The sequence below is a fragment of the Ixodes scapularis genome, unplaced genomic scaffold, assembly GCF_016920785.2.
Source record: "Ixodes scapularis isolate PalLabHiFi unplaced genomic scaffold, ASM1692078v2 PGA_scaffold8__174_contigs__length_109621045, whole genome shotgun sequence".
NCBI lineage: Eukaryota > Metazoa > Arthropoda > Arachnida > Ixodida > Ixodidae > Ixodes > Ixodes scapularis.
Window position 1 is genome coordinate 4,026,965 of NW_024609883.1, and position 23,131 is coordinate 4,050,095.

General features: G+C 46.8%; 1 protein-coding gene and 2 long non-coding RNA genes across 3 annotated transcripts; 1 reads left to right on the forward strand and 2 right to left on the reverse strand.

The window, feature by feature from the left end:
* Positions 1-1,909: 1,909 nt before the first annotated feature.
* On the reverse strand, positions 1,910-6,790 carry LOC115316128 (putative nuclease HARBI1). Its single transcript, XM_029975433.4, has 4 exons — positions 6,552-6,790; positions 5,765-6,220; positions 3,097-3,311; positions 1,910-2,379 (listed from the first exon to the last, which is right to left on the reverse strand). Exons 2-4 carry the CDS (start codon positions 5,903-5,905, stop codon positions 2,070-2,072), a joined length of 666 nt encoding a protein of 221 aa, XP_029831293.2. The 5' UTR covers positions 5,906-6,220; positions 6,552-6,790; the 3' UTR covers positions 1,910-2,069.
* A 2,069-nt stretch (positions 6,791-8,859) lies between these two features.
* Positions 8,860-22,924, forward strand: LOC115316194. The gene is made up of 2 exons (XR_003917842.3): positions 8,860-9,240; positions 22,755-22,924. It is a non-coding gene; the product is annotated as an uncharacterized LOC115316194 (long non-coding RNA).
* On the reverse strand, positions 11,023-12,114 carry LOC121833511. Its single transcript, XR_006076739.1, has 2 exons — positions 11,960-12,114; positions 11,023-11,226 (listed from the first exon to the last, which is right to left on the reverse strand). It is a non-coding gene; the product is annotated as an uncharacterized LOC121833511 (long non-coding RNA).
* Positions 22,925-23,131: the final 207 nt, after the last annotated feature.

The window sequence follows — 23,131 nt, forward strand, 5'->3', positions numbered from 1 at the left end:
TCCATCCATCCATTTGAGAAATTTAACCAGTGTAGTATGACTGCTTACACTTTCTGATGGTTAAACAGTCCTTGGTTATTTTCAGATCAATGTTTGTTTCATGCAGGGCAATTTTGTTGTTTCAGTGAGTCCCTCTTTTATTTTACTATTCACCCAAGAGGGCAAAATAAGAGAAAAGCGTTCTGTGAAGCGTTTTGATAATTTAGATTGTAAGCCAATCGCGAGTGTTCATTTTTGTATGTCTGAATAGTACAAATTGATCTCTTTATGTATTGACATTCTTAAATAACTAGTTTGTGTAGACAAGTGCCAATTGTTATCTTTTTGCCTAATTGCAATTGTTTGAGTCAACTTTGTTTAATAAAGGGACAAAATGTGCTCAATATTGTGATGTTTCACATTTTGCCACATTTCTTTCGTTACAATTCATGTCATTCATATTTTACTCCTATCATTGCTGCATGTTGTTTAATGAAATTTTCATGTATTAAATGTCATTAGCAATCACGTCCGCCACAACTGTCATGGAGTTCAGATGGACCTCATTCACTCTCCAAGGTGAGGGTGTCTAGCAAATTATTATTTTGAAATTCCCCAACTTTTTCAGGTTTTCCCTTACAATTTCAGGTGAAATCCTTGACCACTATAGAGGCAGTTAAGTATATAAGACCATTACAACACAAGGCATTGAGCAATAAGCACTGTGAGGATAATTTTGCATGGGCTTAATCCAACTTGCATATTCCGAAATATCCGGGTTCATCCAGTTCAGACTAAACAAGCACTTTCTTGCCGCCGACATTGTCAGTGAAGAGGCCACTTCTGGAAATACGATGAAACACGACTCTCAACCGCACATGTCAATAACTGAATGGCAACATGGCCACACGGCCGCCAGATACACAAATTCGACTTAAGGCTTGGATTGGGTAGAAGGGTATGCACTTGGGCTAGTTGGTGATCCATGTTTGTGAGGGCAAAAGCGCTAAAAACAACGGACGAGTAAAAGAAAAGAACACAGAGCGCTCTGTGTTGTTCGTTTCTTTTATTCGTCCGTTGTTTTTAACGCTTTTACCCTCACAAGCTTGGATTGGGGCGTGCGGCTTTCCCATTTGCTACTAAATCTAGTAGCTCTAACTAGATCTAGCCTAGTGTCGTGCTCTCAATCCAGTCCAAAACTTGAACTGGATGTGTCGGCCCTTCTCTTTGCATAAAGTAGCACACTCTACATCGGATGAGCAGAGCCCGTGCTCCGCTCTAAGCAGAATTTATTGCCCATTTTTCTGCCCCCAAGTCCTCAAGTCTTTGCTCAGGGCACTCGATGGCATTTCCGGCTCCCTGACTGGGCTAGTTTTTGACAATATCCCTGACAATTGCCCAATTTTTCCCGGTAATTAAAATTCCCCTGGCAATTCCCAGCTTTCCTGGTAGCTAGACACCCCACACTGCTACTTGGGGCATGGCCTCCGACATTCTTGGCGCTAAAATTTTTCCTTTAACCGTTTCAGATGTTTGGTCACCAGCAGGAGCACAACTACCCTATTTCTGGAATGTTTCGCCAGGCAGAGCTGCTTTCTGAAACATTGGCTCAGCAGCCCGTCAAAAACTACCGGGCATGGTGCCCTGAAGGTACAAGGCCTGGCTGGTTCGGCAACAGGCGACGCCGTGCAGCCCAAATAACCGGAAGCCATTTTTCTAACCTGTCTCGCCCGACGAGTGAGCAGCCAGCGGGAGCTTTGCATACCGGTTTTCGAGTAGAGTGAAGGTGTGAAGCGCAAAATAGTCGAGGGCTTCCCCGAGAAACTGCTAAGCTATTACAGCGTCCTCTCTAATAACCCAGGATCTATTGCATGCATCATACGTGATAATATTCACTGCAACAGCAAGATACGATTTCAAACATGGGAGCATTCATTTATTACCGAAATAAACAACCTGCGCAAAAAGTAAACATCTGCTGCCCGAGTCAGGTAGTAAAACTAATATGAAATCGAACTAAGAAAATACACTGAATATCAAATAGCAAATGTGATGATTGTGATCTATCGTCATTTTCTAAAGAAATGCCCTCACTGGAAACACCGCGCTATGATGCGTGTGCGTGTCCGCGAGCCGTTGACGGTGTCGGCTGGCTCGGGAGGGGAAGGCAAGATGTGGGGCTTCTGGCGTCGACGAGGGACTGGTGGAGGAGGTGGAGCGGGTGGGCATGGCTCTTTCCGTAGGCAAGCCAGGTTATGCAGAGCAGCACATGCAGTGATTACGGTGGCTGACCTTTCCCCCTTATACTGCAGCCTCATATCTAGGCACGGAAAGCGCCTCTTGAACGCATCGAATGCCCGCTCCACCGAGTTTCTTGTTTTGAGATGCGCTGCTTGGTACCTACGTGAAAGAGCATTGGTGGTGTTGGTTGTGGATATACAGTTTTCCTCTGCAACCAGATAACGTCCTTCAATATTGAGAGCTTTACACATTCGCTTTTAATCGTCGCTACTCATCGGTGTGGTTCAGGTACCCTGTACAGTACGGCCCGTCTGTGCTAGCTACATCTTTGGCATTTTCTATTACTAGTTAGTGTCTACTGCTGAACATACAATGTGATTTTGGTGGGTGTTTTCTGCATTATAGTCTACATTACCAAACTCTTTGGCCGTACTGCAACTAGCGACACAGGAGCAACTGACACCGACCAACCTTGATTAGCAACGAACATTCTCGAGAAAAGGAGACAAAACCGTGGTATGTTATATGAAAAAAACTGTGAGTGCGCAGGCGAGCTGGTGGATGTTGATCATGATGTAGAAAACCCGAGACTGTGGCAAAATCAGGGAAACTACGTCGAAAAAGAAAGACAGGAAAAAAAAATGTCTCAAACTCAGCTACTGCATTTATTTCCTCAATGCCTTATATACCCACAACCTAACCACCCTTGAAAAGAATATGTCCACAGTAAGTGGACAGCACCATTTGATTTGCAATGCAAAAGCCCAATGGTAAAACAAATCTGGCTATGAAAGAGAATTGCAGAAATAGTAGTAGCCAAACGGCACACTGCAACTAGGGCTTTGCAATTATTTCTTCCAACAGACAAGTACATACCTGCCCTCTGGGCTGTTGGCTGCCCCTGGGCTGGTGAGAGGGGTCAGAAGAAACGACATGCAGGCATAGGCCGCATCCCCGAGGAGCAGGCCAGGAATACGCCGGTGCTCGTAAAGGACCCGTGCACGGCTGTTGTCGAAGATCCGACTGTCGGGCACGGAGCCTGGCCAGCTAGCGACAAAATAAAAAAATTGCAGCTGGGGTCCTGTGATCGCCTGTGGACAGAAAGAAACAGCACTGATGAGCGGGTTGCCATCACGTGGAAACAAAAGTGCTCAAGATGAAATTTCTACTTTGGTTAGCATATGAAGTGCCTGCGCAAGGTTTTGAAAGAAAACATGCTAGAGAAATATGGCAATTTCATGATCTAAATAAGCTTAAAGGTAGCTTCATTCCAAGCTTTTTCGCAAAGTACCATAGAAGGAAATTTGAGGGTGAAGTATTGTGCAAAACTAATCGCGAGTTTGTTTCACACGCCCTGGCACCGTTCGAGTTCTCTCCCAGAATGCATCGCACTCGCAGAGTGTTGCACGGAGAACTGGACTCAAACGAACTCGCCAAACGCACCGAGTGCAGAAGACTGATGCTGCCGCCATCTATGTTGTAGGGAAGGTACCGACCTCAAACCGAAACTAGTGCCTTTCTGTTCGGAGTGATGGGTGGGAGAGTGCAGTCGCTACCAACGTTTATCTACAAACGTTGGTCGCTGCAACCTGTAGTTTATATTTGCGATGACTTCAAACCACTCAGCTCTCGTAGAGATAGTTACAGACGGCGTAAATTTCCGCAACCAGCTGTCTACAAAGCAGCTGGTTGCGATCTTTCGATTCTGTAACCATTTACATTGAAGAAAACTGATGATGCTGTCCGAGCAGAAGCTTGATCCGTTTGAGCATGGTATTATGCGTAAAATACTGAAAGGCTACGGCTTAAAACTAGACTGTTGGAATATCCAGCAAAACTTTTCGTGGGGCTTTCGATTTCGATCGTCATTACAGGTGGATCAGATATTAGCCTTGGTGAGGGCGTCCAGAACGAGAGCTTTCTCGAACAAAATATAATGGGGCAAGTTAGCTGACGTAGGTAAATGTTAAACATGATGATGTTGCCCAAGCCTCGGGTAAAGTCACTCTGTTTAGCTTTCTCTAACGCTTATTGGGCAGTCAAAGGTTTCTGCTGGGGGAGTTTTGTCGAGAAATGTTCGATTTTTCACCCGCACACGGATGGTAATGAACATCTCGGGGGCTGCTGATGCGTTTGTTCTGAGCATTTCTTTACACACTGGTATATATCAGCGTTTGTACGGCAACAGAGCGACTTAAAACCTCCAAATAAAGCAGGGTTTGTCAATTGCTTCCTTCATGGAATAGCAGACGCTCACAATTCAAGCTCGCGTTTGATTCCATTGCCCACGGGACGTGATTTCTATCAGAAAATCTACTCTTTTTTCTTTTTGGTTCTGCGACACATCGAGCAGACGACGAACCCTCGTCGTCTGCTCCCTACTCCCAATCCTCGCCGGAGCGAGGCATGACGGGATTGCATTTTGGCACACTCTCGATTTTTTCGGTGCAGCGAGTGCATGCATGCGTGGGGTGCCAGCGCCGAAACGAACTTGGAGAGTGCAACCACTCGTGGAGTGCCAACCGAAACGAACTCGCTTTTCGCCGCGAGTGGGCATGCATGGACACGAGTGCCGTAAAACGAACTCGCTATAACCCCCCCCCCCCCCCCCCCCCAAAAAAAAAAACAACAACAATGTTTTGAAGAATGAGTAAAGCTATACGCACTCCGGAGTGCACTTCGGACGGAAATGGCTATACGCACTCCGCTAAACTCGTATAAAACAAATGGCCACAATGTGTTTTCTGAGTGATATGGCATAGCATAGGGGTTAAGGTGTCCACTTTATACACAAGGGGACGCAGATTCGATCCACCGTGGGCCTACTTTTTTTTTTTTTTTTTTTTCTTGCACATTTTGTTTTGTCGAGGCATTTGGCGATATTTACGACATTTCTTTCTTGCGATGAACACTAAAAAAAACACGATAGTTGTCGACGAAACTTCGCAGAACTAAATGGTATGGGACTCCCTTTCCGAAGGTGTGATCGGGGACAGCGGGGCTCGAGTTGCCGGCTGGACGCCGCGAAGCGGCGTGTACTGGTTAAGTTTTGTAGTTAGCAGCCACATACTGTCGCCGCAAAGCGGCGTGAACGCAGGCGGGGGGCTGTGTTAACGAGCTCCCCAGTGATACACGCGCCGTTCGAAAAGGGTGGCCCGAGCGGCATGAGCTCTGCGCGGAGTGCGTATAGACGATTTAAAAGGTTAAAAAGCGCAACAAAACACGGACAATAAGGACACAAAGACGACAGGACGGGCGCTAACTCGTCCTGTCGTCTTTGTGTCGTTATTGTCTTTGTTTTGTTGTGCTTTTTAACCTTTTAAATCAGTATGAACTAACTCGCCCAAACACAAGTTTTAATACGTAGAGCCATTTCCGTCCGAAGTGCACTTTGGAGCGCGTATAGCTTTACTCTTGAAGAATACAGATTTGTTCACAAGTTCTGGTCCATATCGGTCAAAATACCTCAGAGTTCTCACATGCAACACCGCACCTCAATGTGTCGTTATTTTTTTCTTCATTCCTTCGTTGTTGGTGAACTTACCTGCACGTTGATGGAGAAGAACCCCTTCCGGTTCCTGAAGACCTCGCCATCGGGACCGCCAGGTCCCTTTATTTTGACGTGGGTGCAGTCAATGCACCCACTGACGCCTGGGAAGTTTCCGATCTGGTAAAACTCCAGCATCCTTTGATCGAAGTCCGCTGCGCTCTCGGGGAATTGGACCAGGCGGGGGAAGAGAGATGCAGCCAGGACCCGCGACACTCGCTCGATGACCCGGCAAACCGTCGGTTGCGAGACGTTCCCAAGGTCCCCCGCAGTTGGAAAGTTCCGGCTCCATAAAACCTCAGAGCAATGAGGAGCTGCAGCATCGGAGAGAGCGGCAGACCGCTCGCCGCCAGCGGCAGGGACTCGAGGAGGCTTACCACGGTCGACTTGCCAAAGCGGTACCGCTTCAGGAATTCGCGGTCGTTGAAATGTTCGAGTGGGTTGAGCCTGTCCCTGCAACCACGTCTAGGCACGTCGACTGGTTCGTTGTCGTCTCGGCCGTCATAAAGGAGCTCATCCACGCGCAGGACCAAGTCAACGAAATCCGCGAACGACGCGTCGTCCGCCATGACTGAACTCTCGAGTGCCGCTTCAAGGTAGCTCCAACGCAGATTCCAGATCTCGAGTAAATTTTGGAGTATTTCTCAAGTCGAGTGGAGTTTCGAGCGGAGGTCCCCTCAAGTCGAGTAGCGCTTAAGAATACGGCGATAAGTTCTAGGACGTATTAAACTATGATTAAAAATAGCATTGCATTGAACAGAAATGATTGAATATGAATGATTACCTTGCATTTCCATGCTGTGTAGTGTACTTAGCAAAACTCCACTTAACAGTACGGAGATAGCCTCGCCGCCTCGGTGGCCTCGGAGCAAAAACGGCGCGCGAACCCAGCGAACCGATGGATGGCTTTCGATTGGGTTGCATTTTTCTAGGCTTAATTAATTTGCACCACTGATCTCAATGACAATTGCTGGATCGCGCTTGCCGCTCTCGCAAGTGAAGCCACCGGACTTCACTCGCTTGGGATACGATTTGCCGTTTTTGCTAGCCTTTGCTGCGGTTTTCCAGCGTGCTGTGGACACGTTTTCTACTCGTTCGTCGTCATTCGCCGAAGAAGTTTTTTGAAGACTCTGTGTATTGTTGAGACTTGCCGTTGTGAACACGTGGAAAATTTTACGAAAGTGCAGTGTCGCAGGAAAAAGGCACAACGCGTCGAAAGGAAGGGCTGGCGGCGTGTTCAAACCTTCCTTGGCACGCCGAAGTGCCGTGTCTCTTTGCCTTCGCACGCTTGGATACCGACCAAGAATCGACGCCGTGTGGATGTGTTTTGCGAGTGCAATGTGCGTGAAGCCGTATCAAAAGGTACAACTCGTCGAAAACAAGTGTCGCCGGTGTCGCGGCGTGATCAAAGCTTCCTTGGCACGCCGAGTGATGCATCTTTGTGCCTTCACACGCTTGGACACCGGTCGAGAATTGACGCCGCGCCAAAGTTCTGAACGTGTGTCGCGCGTAGAAGCCTTTAGATCATTTATATATATCGGCCACGGAGTTCTGGATCGTCCAGCTGTTCCGGTGAGTTGCTATCAATAAAAGGGAGAGATCTGTACGTGTTCTTATGTACAATATTAACCATGGCTATGTCCCAAATCTACTCTAATAGATTCCGTGGGAGTGGAGCCAGGGGGGTTTTCGAAAGCAAAAGTACAAGACGGCGAGAATGAAAATCTTTGAAGCGCGGCCGATATGGTCGTGTGCAATCTGCTGACCAATTACAATTAGGCGAGCCGCGCTCAAACGTCAAGTGCAATTAAGTAGGTTGATAAGCCAGCACTGATCAGTGATGAGGAGCTGTTGTGCACGGTATTGTGAAAAATCGTCTAAGGACGAAAAAAAGACGTACCTTCCCCCCATCTTCCGTCGCTAGTGGACGCTGGATTAAGCTCGTTGCTAAACCGCGAGGGGAAAAGACGCTGATCCAGAGGCACGAACAGCTTCCCGCACATTGCACTCGCTAGACACATACACACGGCGTCCGTTCTTGGTCGGTATCCAAGCGTGCGAAGGCACAGAGACACGGCACTTCGGCGTGCCAAGGAAGCTTTGAACACGCCGCCAGCCCTTCCTTTCGACGCGTTGTGCCTTTTTCCTGCGACACTGCACTTTCGTAAAATTTTCCACGTGTTCACAACGGCAAGTCTCAACAACACACAGAGTCTTCAAAAAACTTCTTCGGCGAATGACGACGAACGAGTAGAAAACGTGTCCACAGCACGCTGGAAAACCGCAGCGCCGGCTGTGTGAATGAGGCCCTAGGCCTCATTCACACAGCCGGCGCCTCTCCCGTCCCGTCACCGTCAAGGGGAGCACGCCGGGGCGGGGACGCGACGGCAGCGTGTCCGGACAGGCCGCGCAAGCAAAGCGACGACGGACGACGGCCGCGACGGCAGGATTGGATTGGATCGGATTGCGACGACTAATTATGAGACAGGGAGAATTCTGTTCATTTTATTCTAATAGTTCTTTTAAATCTGTTAAACGGCAGTGTATACGCTTATTTATTCAACTTAAAGTACAAAATAAAGAGATAATTGTGCCTGAACATTAGTGCGTACGTTTATTTTTTCGTAAATTGAGGGATCTGGCACACTTCAATGGTGACGGCTGGCAACAGGACAGATTTGTTTATGTTGATGGCAGTGTCTGCGTCGACCCGGTCTACGCAACGCCTAGCGTTAGGTAGACCCAGAATTCTGAGTGGCTATTAAGAAAAAGTCACGTGTCTATATAAATTGAGTGAATTATTTTGTTAAGTTTATTTATATAAATTTTAAATTAGTAGAAATGAAATTATATTAGATATATTAAATGCACTCTGAGATAATTATTATATGCAATGTCACGTGTTACATTTGATGAGAAGCGGGAGAATCCCTTCGTTTCCCGCGTTTTGACCGTTGTTTCCCTTTTCGGCTCCTCGTGTTCCTGCAACCTTCGCAAGTCCACCTCCATTTGTCGTGAATCCCCGTTTCGGAGCGTTGATTTGCCCTTCTTGGTGTCTTGTTGATTTTTTTACGTATGTATTTCTGTCGCGAGATTCCGATTGCCTGTGTATTTAGCCCAAAACTGGGTGTACCACGTGCTTTGATATCTGGGGGTTCCGTGACTGGGGCAACTGGGGTTTCTTGTGGAAAGACCTTCGGCATTTTCCTATTGAAACCAGACGTGGCTGTCGAGATTTAGTCGATTCGTTCTTTTTGCGGCGATTAAGCGTCTGTTCGTCATGACTGCTGGATTGACGGTCATCCTCCCGAGCCAGAGCAGCCCGCGGTGGACGTGCCGAGGTTCTGCGGGAAAGAACAAGGATGACCGGGAGACCAACACTTTCTGCAGGAGCCACAAGGCAGGCCATGGTTTCATCGAACAGCCGGGAGTGGAGCGGGATGCTGAAGGATAGCGGCGCTCACTTCAGTGAGGTCAGTCGATATGGTGAAGTTTATTTCTTCATCTGTCATTTGATTACTGCAGCACACCAGCCTCGTTCTGAAAATAAGGATGCAGGGGTAAACGTTTGGCAAGCAGAGGCAGTTTGTGTGCTATATAGATCAACATGAAATATTTGCAGTGGTATGCTCATAGGTTTAGCCTCTTGTCCAGTTAAGACCATAACATGCTCTGCATGCTGACATTGTTATTATATCTTTCTTATGTTGACAGCTATTTTGCTTAACATACTCTTTGTGCCATCTCTACGAAAGCCCCAACAGAAGGGTGGGCCAGGTAATGGGCGAAGTCACATAGATCACTTTCCCCAAGCCCTTAATCTAATGACTAACAAGCCTACCTTCATAATTTTGTGCTCGAACCACAGTTTGCTCTTGCAACAGCGGCCACGGGGCAACCGTTGCCAACTGCACCACCTTAAAGCCCCTTTATGTTTCAAAAGTAGCGCAAGGTGCGCCGATGCACGAGGTACGTGCTACGTGCAGCCCTTGGGAAGATCATGGCAGCACAGCGCAGCACTGAGCTAAATTTCAGCCGCCATGTTCTTCCCAGAAGGTGGTGCCCGGCACAAGTCTCGAGCATTTCCACAACAATGAATGGTGCCGCTTTTCCCAGGATAGAAAGGCTTTACACCACCTACGAGCCATCGGAGCCAATCCAAGGCCCTGTGAGTGTTAAGGCTGATCCACACATACAGCGGAGCGCTCAGTTAGCGCTTCATGAGCGCTGGAAGCAGCGCAGTGTAAGTGCGCTCCTTGTGCCGTGCTTGCTGCTGCGAAGCAACGCATGCACGGCGATTCCGTTGTTATTTTTCCTTTGGCATTGAAAGAAGAGGAAGTAAAAGAGCCGCTCTCCAGGCAAAGGGTTGGGCAAGCGATTCAGAGTCATGGACTCTGAGCAACTAATTGATTGGGTACGACCTTATCACTTTCTATTCAACATGCGTGATCCTGGTTTCAGAGACACGCAGTTAAAAAATAATCACCTTCTAAAGAGCTCTGTGTCCCGGTCCCTCGGCCTGGGAACGAGGTTCACCGGATACCCGTCAATATCTCGGTGGCGAAAGATTTCGTGCACTCAGAAGGCTCTTCTGGGCGTTAAGTCGTCCACACACATATGCACTAATTGCGTATGTAAGGGCATTTGTCGCCTTTCTATTTCAGCATCCCACATGCCCGTCATGGTACTGTTGCACACCCAACCACAGGAACCTGAACATCAGTACACGTGCTAATCTGCAGCAATAACGGTCGTACAAGGAGCGCTACTAAAGCGCTACTAAAGCGCTGATTGCGCTCTATATTACACTCTAAGAAAAAAGGGAGCGCGACTTAGTCCCCGAAGGGAGCAAGTGCGTTGCCACAACCATTAGTCCCCTCGGGGACTAACGGTAAGGGGAGTAACAGTTGCGCCCCCCTTATTAGTCTTTCGCACTAGCACCGTTAGGACTAACTGTTACACCGTTTCAATTGCACCTCGAGGACCAACTGTTAGGCCCTTGCACTAGGTCTCCTGGGACCAATTGTTACACCGTTTCAATTGAACCCCGAGGACGAACTGTTAGGCCCTTGCACTTCGACCCCAAGGACTAACTGTTACACCGTTTCAAATGAACCCCGAGGACCAACCGTTAGGCCCTTGCACTTGAACCCCTGGGTCTAAACGTTGCGCCGTTGGATTTAGACCCCTGGGACTAAAGGTTTATCCTTTGCATTTGGTCCCCAGCCACAAATCACCAAAACGAAATCGTCCAGTTCAGGTTAAACGTAGCTTTATTGCCTCGTAAATACACATCGCATTCAAGGATGACTAAAGTCAAAATTCCTGAGCGGTAGACTTCACGATAAGGCCAGATTCCGAAGAGTGCACTTGCGTCGACGATGGCTTGAACACTGGGACGGCTGTTCAAACCGGTCGTGGTCCAAGCACCGTTTATTGGGGCACCTGCAGCTTCTTGCCTGTTTGCGAGGAATTTGGATTATTAGCAACAGGGGCAGCATGAAATACCCGATCGCTCAGCAAAAGTATGAGATATAACACACACATATTAAAATAACAAATAGGCTACAAAAGTGCTACAATGGTTCACATCTAACATGCGATCTGTTGACAGCAGACCAGCGCAATATTATATTTTTAGTAGACCGTTCGCTGCGAATTACAGACCCAGCGTGTGCGTGCCCAAACTATGCTTCAAAGTGACGGAACGAGCTCCCGCCATCAACGCGAAAGTCTGTACAACCGAATGAATGTCTCCATTAAGGCCGGTTCTCACACGCAGCGAAGCGCTGAAGTAGAGCTGCTCACGTGTCGTGAGCTGCTTTTCGTCTGCCATGAGCAACAGTTTTGACGGTGCGATACACAGCTGGTGAAAGCTCCCGTCAGCACGCGTTTAGCGCTAGGTCAGCGCTATGCTTGTAGCTCTCAGCTGCATATGTAAAGAGGCCTTTATGGTAAAACGATCCTGCCAGGGTCTGCAAAACACAAAAAATAAGCGATCGGTAGAACTGGAGTTTTGCTCGATACGATTGAATATCAGGTCTCTGTGCTGCGTAACAAAATAAGCAACCATAGTGCCAAAAAGAATAGAGCATGGCGCGTGCTTTGGAAGCTAGAGACCGCGCTCAAACTAAAACACTTTCTGACGCCGCAGTTAGTGAATATACCATAAACAGAAGTACTTTGACATACCTTAATCGAGTTCCCTTGTCTTGTGACTTCAGAACAGATCAAGTGCAGCGTTGCAGCACCGCGATTCCAAACCGGATTTCACAATGATCGGAGACGACCAGCTTCTAAGTCCTGACGAAGGCTATACTAAAACAGGTTCTTTTCAAACAAAGACCCCTTCCCTATTGCCCGACGGACCCTCTCTGGCCCATCTGCCCTGCCCCCTGCGGGAGCGAGGAATGCGGGGGAGGGGGTTGCTGGGAAGGGGAAGGGAAATCTCTTTTCCCCGAAAATCTCTCTTCCCCCTTTCACTACACACGACACACGTGACACGACACCAATGCCCGAAGGACGGGAGAAGGTCGAAGGTTCGCCTTCTCCAGGGATTATGTTCGCCATTTTCAACACGCCGGTCAAGTGACGTACAAGCAAGCACGCTTTTCTTTTTTTGTTTTCTCTCCCTCTCTCTCTCTCTTCAATTTTCTCGGGGGCCTTTTTTTTCGCATTTGTTTTGTATTAGCAGGGTGTTGTCATGAATGACGTCCGGGCGCGGTTCGTTCTCCGTTGTTCATCTGGAATGTTATGTGAAACATCGACGACGATGGCATGAAGGCGTCTGGATACTGCCCCTGAATGTGCTGTTTAAGTGGAACGTGCCGTGCATCAAGTGTGTCAGTGCGGATTTTGAGTTCAACATTGGACTACCAAGAAAGGTTAGTTACGGGGAGACGCAGAGACGAGGCCCGACCTGTTCTTAGTAACTCAGTTTTAGCGAGTGAAGTGACCATTTATTCTGACTGCGAGACTCCGGTGTTGAAAGCGCGTCTTCTACGAACTCTTAAGTTTCATTTAAGAAAAAAAAAGTGCTAGTATTCGGAGGTGTTGCGTTTGGATTAATGCTCATTTTTTTTGCGCGAAGGCAAGTTAAGTGAATGGGACTTGTGAAATGTCAAGAGATTATTTTTGACGAGATGGTTGGGTGAAGTAGAGTCAACACTTTCGTTAACTCGCATTCGAACTACGCGCGAAGCTCTACCATGTAATGTCTGAACGTTCGTGGCACATTAAACAAATTCGCTAGTTTCGTCCGAGTTTTGTCATCACTTTCAGCCGTGCTGGGCAGAGTCTCGCCGATCCCCAAGACGAGCGAAATATGATTCGTCCTCCTGGCGAACATTCCGTTTGCCTTCGGGGACTAAATCCTACAGATGCACCCTGTCTGAGGGGAACTAATGGATGCTTTTGCTCGCGCAGGCCTATCGGTTAGTTCCAGTCGAGCGCTGTTAGTCCCCAGCTTTTGCGCGCGGTACCTAGCTTGAACCAGATGGTCCTTACGGGGAGCAACTGGAAGTTCAGAGGACCAAATGCTGCCGTTAGTCCCTTGAGGCCAACTTTTTTCTTAGAGTGTAGAACTAAGTCACGCGCAAGGAAGCACCACATGAGCGCTCTTTGGAGCACTCACGTAGCGCTAACTTAACGCTCCGCTGTATGTGTGACCAGGCCTTTACTTGACCTTGAAGAGGGTGACGTGTAGAGCATATCAAGTGCTACGTTCGCAGAGCTGGGTTGGCTGAGGCGGCTTGGAGCATCCGCTGCGGTAAGACGTGATGTGAAACAGAATGTAGACCTGTTGCAAAAATACACATTGATGCTATAGTTGTTGAAATAGGGGAAGTACTCTCACTGTCAGTGGACGATTTTGCAAATGTGGGTGTTACCAGTAAGCACTGTAGAGAATGGACCTTTTCCTGTTTTCCGGTTCGAGAGTACAAAATGCATGTGTTGCTAGACTAGGTGGGAACAAGGCTGCCATTTTGCTTGAAGCAAGGGCTCTGTGCGATTCCCAGTGGCAATGCCAAAGCGCTGTGTTGCATTCAGATGACGGCATCGGCACCAGCCGGGGGAGGGGACGAGTTTTTTTTCGGTTTTCTTCCGAGAAATTGAATCTTGATGGAAGAGCGGCGTGAATTTGCACGGTTATAATTAGGGTTCGGAGTTTTCGGTTTAAACCGATAAAAACCGATAAAAGTACGCCGAGTCCATTTTCGGAAATTCGGTTTTAACCGAAAAAGGTCAGTTTTTAGGTTCGGCATTTTTTTATTAAAACCGATAAAAGTATGTCGAATCAATTTTCTAAAATTCAGTTTTAACCGGAAAATGTCACTTTGACATTCCAGTCGTACCGCAGAGCCGTGGCGAAAACGTGGAACAACAGTGTCCTTTGAAACTTGTCCGAATGTATGGGATACACGGATGCCATCACGACGTTTTGGTTTAATGTGCGCATCATCGATCGGAACGTGAGGTCCGAAATGCCCCATAACTTTGCCATGTACGAGCGTGTTTTCAAACTCGTTTTAAGGAAGACTGACCTGATGCAAGCTCTGCATGCTGTGTTGAGCTTCACAAAGTCGCACCGTCTCTCTTTTGGCGGTCACAATTGGTTGATTAACCGAGTTTGGCTCAGGCAGCGCTTCCTCTCAGCCTGCCAGTGTCCAGTATTAGTGTTGAGAGGGCATTCTCGAAGCTCAGGGAATAGCAACAGGAAAGAAAGACTGCGGATCAACGAGGAGAACCTGGGAACGTACATCTGAATGTACTATTATAAGATAACGTAATCCTGATGTACAGAAGGTGAAGTTCTATGTTTTTCGGGCATAGGCTTTATATCTGATTTGTTCGTGCTTCTCAGGTTTTTCCTTGTTTCTTTTAGAGCTGCACACATTTGCTAAATAAAGTGTCCATTTTTTTTTTTTCAATGTACCTATGCCGTTATTCTTTGAGTGATCACAAGTATCAGAGCTACAAGGATCATCCGATCCGGTGTCCGTTGGTGTTTATTTTATATTCACCGAAAAAAGCCGATAAACTTTTGTGGGCATAAATATACGCCGAAAAACACCGAAAATTTAATTTTAAAATAAACACCGAAAAAAGTACGCCGAATTTTGGAAAAATAGAAACCGAAAACGCAGAACCCTAGTTATAATGTACTAGATTCTAGTACACCATAGCACGGTGAAGGGGATTGACTTGTCAGGCCCTACAAAGGCTTGGGAGGCAAATAAGCGTACCCGACTGCTGTAAACAACTTAATTGTTCGCAAATTTCTTGACTTAAAAATTTCTGCAAAAAACGCATCCCACCAATATATGGTAAAGAATATATAGCTCACCACTCCTCGCAAAATGTTCTGCGCATGAAATATTCTCCAAATTTACGAAATATTGAGGCCGCAAAAATAAAGTTGTTCACAGTATGTGGAGCTAACTAGTCGTGGGTCAATAACATTAACAGCACTTTAGAAAAGCACTTCAGAAAGTTGCGCGATTGTTACAATGGTGCTTTATAAGACAAGAAAAGCATAGCTATAGACCCTTTCAGGCGACATTTCATGGGCGCCGGCATATTGACGTCACGTGACCCTGCCGCCATAGCCGACCTTCAGTTTCTCACCGTTCCCCCGCGTTGTGTGCTGCACAGGCTACTACCGGAGCTTTGTTTTCGTGTTCTTTCACGTTCCGTGTTGAAATTGTGTGTCTTTTCGACATTGAAATTGTGTGTCTTTTCGATATTTCGGGCTTTTGTTTAATCATTTGATATCTATATTTCAACACAGCTCTTGTATTTTCGTATTTATGAAATGGAATAGGACAGCGAATGGATCGACGATAAAAGATTATGATTTCAGAGACCATATAAGTTCATCCCGTTCTGGCGTTTTTCTCGCTAATAAAGGGCAGTCTACACCATTGCGACATATGCAAATTTCAACTGACGGAGTAAGGCTATCCAGTCGTGCTTCCCGCTGCATGTGCACACTTGTTTCTGTAAAGATGACCAGCATGTAAGCGATTTAGCTTGCGACGAGACGAGCGGTGGCGACGACAAGAGTCAGCGGCGAGCGACGGAGATTTCTTACGGTCGCTTGTCGTGTTACTCGGTTTTTGGGTTTCTAGAAAACGTCGCTCACCGTCCTGGTCGCTTGCTTCGTCTTTTCCGTGCGGTTCGCCTCGTCACACGACTGACTCAGCGACAGCGAAGCGGGTCACCATCGCTTGTCTCATTGCTCGCCAAATCGCTTGCATGCAGTTTATACTTAAAATCGAGGCACCAATGGTTCAACGTTGTGTGCTTGTAAATTAATTGAGTATAAACCACATGTAAGCGCCTTGGCGAGCAACGGCGACCCGCTTCACTGTCGCTCCGTCAGTCACACGACGAGGCAAACCGCATGGAAGCGACGGCGAAGCGACCAAGACGGTGAGCAACGTTTTCTAGAAATCCCGAAAACCGAGCGATGCAATGGGCAACCGTGAGAAATCTCCGTCACTCGTCTCGTCGCACGCTAAATTGTTTACATGCGGGTCGGCTTTACGGAAACGAGAGAAAACAAACATAGTTGGAATGCTACCCGGTCGAAGTCTTCTCGCTTGACCGCTTGTGTCAAAGCAGTCATCTTTGAAGTGCGCCGAACAAGGGACGTCAGTATTCTCGTGCAACCAACCATCCCCCCGCCGAACAGCATGCTCCCTCGCAGCGTGCCAAGTATTGTCTTTAGGAAACCGGCAACGTGCAAACATGTTTAATGTTTTATTTTTCCGTTAAAATGCATTTAATCATCTAGCTTTCTCCCGTGAGCTTGTTTGTTTGTTTATTGCGGGGTGTCGGGAAGGGGGGGAGCTAGGAGAAATGTGGGCCTCCGTACAGGGGCAAGTCGCTGCCTAGCTTTGGGGGAATGGGAGGAATAGAGAGGAAAGAGGGAGAGAAAGAAAGAATGATTGAGGCGTTTGAACGGGGCGTTGAATCGTTAGCTGACAGACGAGTAGCGTGACTCTGAATAGCCCCGTTTAAACGGGCATCCATACTTTGTGGAGGAATCAGATCTGGCACAATTGATTAGTGCGTAAATACGCTAGAGCCGGCTTGCAAGTCCACTTTCGCGCAGATAAGCTAGGAGAGCACAAAAGGCCTTCTCGGCTACTCCTTGAGTCCCGTTTGGATTTAGAAGGTCTTCAAGATTGGAGTGGGAGAGGCCAGCCGTCGCATACCGCTGAATCAGAAGCTTCCGATGCTGGTCGTGGCTTGGGCATAGAAGAGCGTGCGCTGTGTCTTCAGGGTCACTGCAAGATGGACAGTATGGGTCTGACTTGCAGTCGTACATGTGAAGCCGTTTGGAAGTATACGCACATCCAGCTCGAAGCCTGTGCAGCAAGGATCTCCCGTGAGCCTGCTCACATGCAGTAGTAAGCTATTGGCCTCGGGATCGACCTAGAGGTGGCGCTGCTGTCGTGCTATCATCATTATCAAAGCGGGGATGGAAGCATTGCTGTCCCATAGGCTCTCCATGTTCGCGTGCGAAACGGTGTAAATTCTTGCATTTATTTTGTTGCACAGTATCGGTGGGAAAACAGTTTTAGCGGAAAGTGGTGCGGTACCGTTCGGTGCGTCAGTAAAGATTGAATTGTCTTACCAGCGTGCGGCTTAAGTATAAATAACCATGTGTGTGGATGAGTCGTCTGCCCTAGGCAGACGTTGGGAAGCATGGCTCACTACGACAGATGCCTGTCTTTGGGTAAACTGCACTATGTATGTTAAAAATTTCTTTCTTTTAAAATAGTTCTATCGGTTCACGAGCGTGGGAATTTAACAAAATAACTAATTGTGACCCGGATAACATATTATGGGTACTGTGGACTGTGAAATGGCAGGTTCTATGCATTTTTGTTTTTGCAATTTTGAGCTTTTTCATTAATATAAATATTTAGCATGAAGAGAAGCTAGTGCTGTATCAGAAATTACCGTGCTATTGAGTTCTGCTGCAGCCTGTTGCCCTTTTCTGTGCCTTGGTGTGGGTAAGCTTTTCGGAGTCGGAACAATTTTACTACGTTGCGATAAGGAGAGAGTGCCTCTTCTAGTTAACGATCCGGACACTGATCGTTGGGAGGACAACTGAAGCAAGTGAAACAAACTATTCTAATATATCTGCCGCGATACGAACAAACGGGTGTAACCAAGCAAGGCAGTAGCGTGCGTGCTATTAGATGCTTTTCTCGGTAGTGTGGGTTCACCCGCTTCAATTTTCTCGGTGAGGGTTGTGGATGTCAAAAAGCCAATATTATAAATTTCTGACTGAATAATCTTCTATTTAAACATAGTAGACACTGCAACTCCATCAAATGACCCGCACCACGACGTCACCGACATCGGCCGCAGCGACAGTCTTTTACTGATGAGGGCTAGGGACTCGCGAGACTTTGCGATCACCCTCTGCCCTCACCTAACGCATATTGGGACTGGGCAGTACATTGATTAACCTTCAGATTATTCGAGTGATGCTTTAATTGTGATATTTTGTTTTGCTGTTTAATTGGAATCTTGTGCTAAAGCAGTGATCGGCAAGCTTTCGGCGCAGCGGGCCGAGTCGCCGTAAAGCTAAGGTGGAACGGGCCGGGCGGCAAGCAGTGGGGATGGGAAGGGGGGGGGGGGGGAGTTTAAATTTAAAGAAAAAACTTGCACGAACTCACGTTGACGTACATAAATCGAAAATGAACAGTTTCTTTATTTCACGACACACGACATGAGATACAACGTTTCCACAAAAACCTAGAGACTCCTCTCAGTGAGACTTCTGGTGTTGAACTGCGCTCGACAAACTACGGACATCCATATTCGAGCTACTAACTGCGAGTCGCAAAACATTGTAAAGGCTCTCGTCAGCCATTCGTGAAGGCGGGCAGCGAATCAGACAACTTTATATTTTTTTTCTTCTTTTTTAGCTGACCGCGTTGTGTGTGTGTGTGTGGGGGGGGGGGGGGGGGGGGGGGACGGACGCTGGGGGGCTAGGGGCCGCATGATACTGCCTCGCGGGCCGGATCGGCCGCTGGTTGCCGACCACTGTGCTAAAGGAAGTCATGAAAAAGTGAAAAATGCCTACTCTATAGACCAACACGCGGCCCTGACGTCATGCAGCTGCGGTGGCGCTGTCGGCGGCGCATGCGTAACGCCTTACTCCTCCCAAATTCGGTTTCTGCGCACGCGCAGTGCCCACACCTGGTGTGGGCAAAGGCGGGCTTGTTTGTAAACAGCGTGTTTGTCTATAGACCGTTCCATTAGGGTCATAGCAAAGAGGGTAATAGAGAGAAAAAAATGCCCTCCCCCTCTCGCCCTCTGTCATCTGCTCCGCCGAGTGGGCTGTACCTAGCATCCGGCTGGCGTACAAACTCTGTTTAAAATCGCGTCATTTTGGGAATTTCAAGCGCAGATGCGCAGATTTTGGTATGCCAGATCTCACGTAATACTATGCTAGATAAAAAGACTAACAGGGTCCAACTGCGTTACCTGCGTGCAAATAAAAAGAAATAGTGAAAACTGTGTCAGATTTGCCCGTCTCTACGGCGAAAAGTGAATCCGGTGGCTGTACCTTTTTTACTATTCAAAGTTCGTACTGGTGTAGGCCTTTAGCGACCATGAGTGAGGTCCGAAATAATAAATAGAAACATGCTCTCGTGCCGCAATAAACGCAGTAGCTGAGGGTAGTACTGCCGGCTGACTCAACTGCTATTTAAGTAACGGAAAAAAAGATATGCTAGTTGATCACTTATTGAAATAGAACAACAGAGAGCTATAGGCTGATTTTGGAGCAGCCATAACTATTCTAACAACGCGGACCACTCCACAACGGCAGCCACGAGCGAGAGTTCGATATTCTGTACAGCCCACCGGTACAGCCCAAAGATGGAGAATAACAACCTCCCGATTTGTCGTCTGCTAGTGGAGTCGGGTACGTGCCCTCTCTCGTTTTACCCCACCAAACCCGCTGAATTTTCCGGATGTATGGAGAGGGCACCGCTGTCGAACAAAGTGGTGCCGCCCAGAGAGCACTAAAAGGAATGGTCTATATTTCTGACATTTTATTTCTTTTATGACACAGGCTTGCACGGTAAACCACTTCAGCATGCATGTGATTGTCATAGAGGGTGATTATACTGTTTAAATAATAACTTAAAAATTACTGCACATTAAAAGGCTTCCCATGTTTATATTTCTGTAGGCGTCACAACGTGAAGTTTAAAATGGGAATGCAATATGCCATTTCTGACATACTAAAAATACTAAACAAGGTGTAGTTTTTATTGTCTTTCATGCATAATGACCGGTGAAAAATCGACTGACAAATTTATCAATTGATTTGTGTATTAAACGGTAGCGATCAGTAGGATTAATTTTTAATCAAACCACAGCTCCAATCAACATTCAATGCTTTATGAAACCTATGGTTTGTGTGAGATACCAAAAATATATGGGACCAGCTGTCGTATACAAACCACAACAGTAAGATTATGGAAGCATCCAACTTAATAATAATCGCTTTGCTGAATTTCCGTGCATGTGAAATGATACTCCATAACTGGGGTTCTGCGTTTTCGGTGTTGTTGTTGTTGTTTTTTCTAGAAATTGGGGGAATTTTTTTTTTTTTTTTTTTTGGGGGGGGGGGGGGGGGGGGGGTGTTCCATTTTCTTTACAGATTCACTGTTTTTTATGTGAATTGGTGTAGTCATAACCAATTTAAACAAAAACCACGGAATCTGCAGGAAAACATTAAACCCCGAAATAAAATACCCCCGATTTCGAGAAGAAAAAAACACAGAAAATGCGGAACCCTAACCATAGCCTTTAGAAGGAAGAAACGACAGCAATAACAACAAGCGTTGAATGAGGAGGGCTCAGCTCAGCCGGGAACGGACTTGCATCATCAAGATCCGAAATTCGGTTGTGTGTATGTTTATACAGCCTAGAACCTGGTATGCCTCAAAGGGCGACTAGTCTCCCAGCTGTAGATGAGCAATTTAGCGAGTGCAGAACAACCGCTAGCTTGGGGTAACGTGCACCACCCAGTAGTGATACACCAGGCACGTAGCCAGGGGGAAGGGGGCCCATGGGGCCTGGGTTCCCCCCTCCCCGAAATCTTCCATTTTGCTGGGGTCTCCCCTCCCCCTCATACAGCAGTTTGTAATGGGCGGCCGCTGACTTTCCTTCTTCATCAGAGTGGAAAGGCTGAAAGTTTTAAATTCGCACCGAACCTGAGCGCACTGAACGTAGTAACTTAATGAAACTTTTCTTTTATTTGAATCTCGCTTTATTCTAAAAGTTATAGGCAAATTCAAATTACAAAAACAAGCAATAAAACACCTCCTTCATGACGTCCTTGGTCGCTTGAGTGGCCGTGAACTAGAGGAAAGGTAGTGAGCTCAGCGAGCGCTCACTGCTGCTGCACTCCGCGTCAACGGCTCGAGAGGACACCACTAAAGCATGTTCTGGATAGGCTGTATGAAGCGGGCAGCCAGGGCGGCTCGCATTGCATTTGCTGCGAGATTAAACACTAATTTGGTATGACACTTCATAGGCCACGAACGACAGCAAACACGGGATAAAGATAAGTTCAGTACAGCAGCCACTTCACGCCGCCATACTTCCAAACCTGCTCCGAAGGCCTTCGGAACCGGTCGGATCCTCGACCGCAGCGGCGCCGGGTACATTCGAGACCTTTCTACGCTCACCGCTATACTCTGTTTCACCTTATGATGTACCGCAGGAAAGGCTACAAGCACGAGCTCTTTGCTCTGAAGCACATCTCGGCGGCACAAGCTCTCGTGACTTAATTAAGAGTGGCTGCCAACACTATGAGCTTGCACTTTTAAAAAGAAGCTTTTAGCGGCTCTGAACAGTATTAAGGCCAAGACCAAACACAACACTTTCAGCACCGCGGGTCGCCTTTGTAGGTAGAGAAGGTGTCCACGTCGTCCGGTTAAAATATTACGCATTGATATTTAGTTATTCTCTCCATGCCCGCTGGCTTGCCCGAACACCAAGAGATGTGGAAACCGCAAAAAAGGTAGATGCTTAAATATGATTGCAGGGCCCCTTTAATGATACCTGCAATTTTACATAACAGCTAGATGATGGGACAATCAATCAAATGCTTGGCGAAATCCAAAAACACATCTATATGTCCCCTACTATCAATGCACTGGCTGCAATCGTGAAAGACGTCAATAATCCATGTTTTTTTTTTTTTTACATGAGGTAGTTTTACGTTATTTTTGTGTCAACTTCAGCTTGTGCGCCTTTGTGTCTAATATCTGCAAGATAGTATATGTGAAGCAAAATGTATTAGTGAAAAGCACTGTTTCCTGACTAGTAATGTTATAAACTACTCTGGCATACCACTGCTAAAGGGTCAATTGCAGTGCCAGTTTACCTTTTTATAGTAGAGTGAATATTTATAACAAAAATGTACAGGTTTTCAGTGACATTTCTAATACAAAAAAATCTACAACAGTGGTTTGTGATTATGATCAAAAATGCTTCGAGCACTATTTTTATGTGAACTAATGTGCTATTTTGTGCAATACTTAATGCTTTCGCTCGGTACGAAAGCATGCAGTTGCTATTCTTAATGTTCATAAGATGACGTTGCCAGCATGATCAACACATGAGTTTAAACCTGGGTTACAAATGATGCGACGAGTTAAATATTTGTAAGAATTTCCTTTCCTTCCACTTCAAAATTAAGGATGACCTATATTCAAATGTTTTTACTCTCAACAATTTTGATTACTTGTTGAATGTTCAAACTAACTTGTAAAGCTCCTTGCTGTCGATTCGCTTTGTTTAGGGGATCATTATCCAAGAGTTCTTGTTTTTAAAAGTAGTAACACACTCCTTAGTGCACTGAAGTGGTGTATGTCTGTTCCACGTGGTCTAAAATTGATGGTTACGGTGCTTGTACTGTGACAATTCTTTTGTCTTGCAGCCCAGCTTGAACCCCACCATTGGCGTCCTGGGCACCACTCTGAATAAGCTGCTTCAGTTGTGACTTGTAGCACAAAGTTTCTGTCACCCAGTTCATCGTCATCTCTGAACCAAAGCATTGGTCCTGCCTGCTAGTCACCACTTGAATAAAAGTTGGAATGGTGCAGTGTGTTTGTGTAAATAAACTGTTGAAGGTGTGACAGTATTTTTGTTTTTGTAGGTAATGAGAATTATTTACTTTGAAAGATCCCATCCATCCATCCATCTATGATCCTTCATGCCATAAAGTATGTACTATTCCCAAAGTAAAATTTGACAGTCTGGCAGCTGCCGCTGGCCTGGAAAATTGTGAGGGCTCACGCCTGTAAACTACATGTA

Coding starts and splice junctions, on each gene's coding strand:
- LOC115316128 (XM_029975433.4), bottom strand. CDS start 5,905: ATGCTGGAGTTTTACCAGATCGGAAACTTCCCAGGCGTCAGTGGGTGC. Junction 3,312..5,764: donor TCTTCTCCATCAACGTGCAG/GTAAGTTCACCA, acceptor TTCTGTCCACAG/GCGATCACAGGACCCCAGCT. Junction 2,380..3,096: donor GCCAACAGCCCAGAGGGCAG/GTATGTACTTGT, acceptor TCTTTCACGTAG/GTACCAAGCAGCGCATCTCA.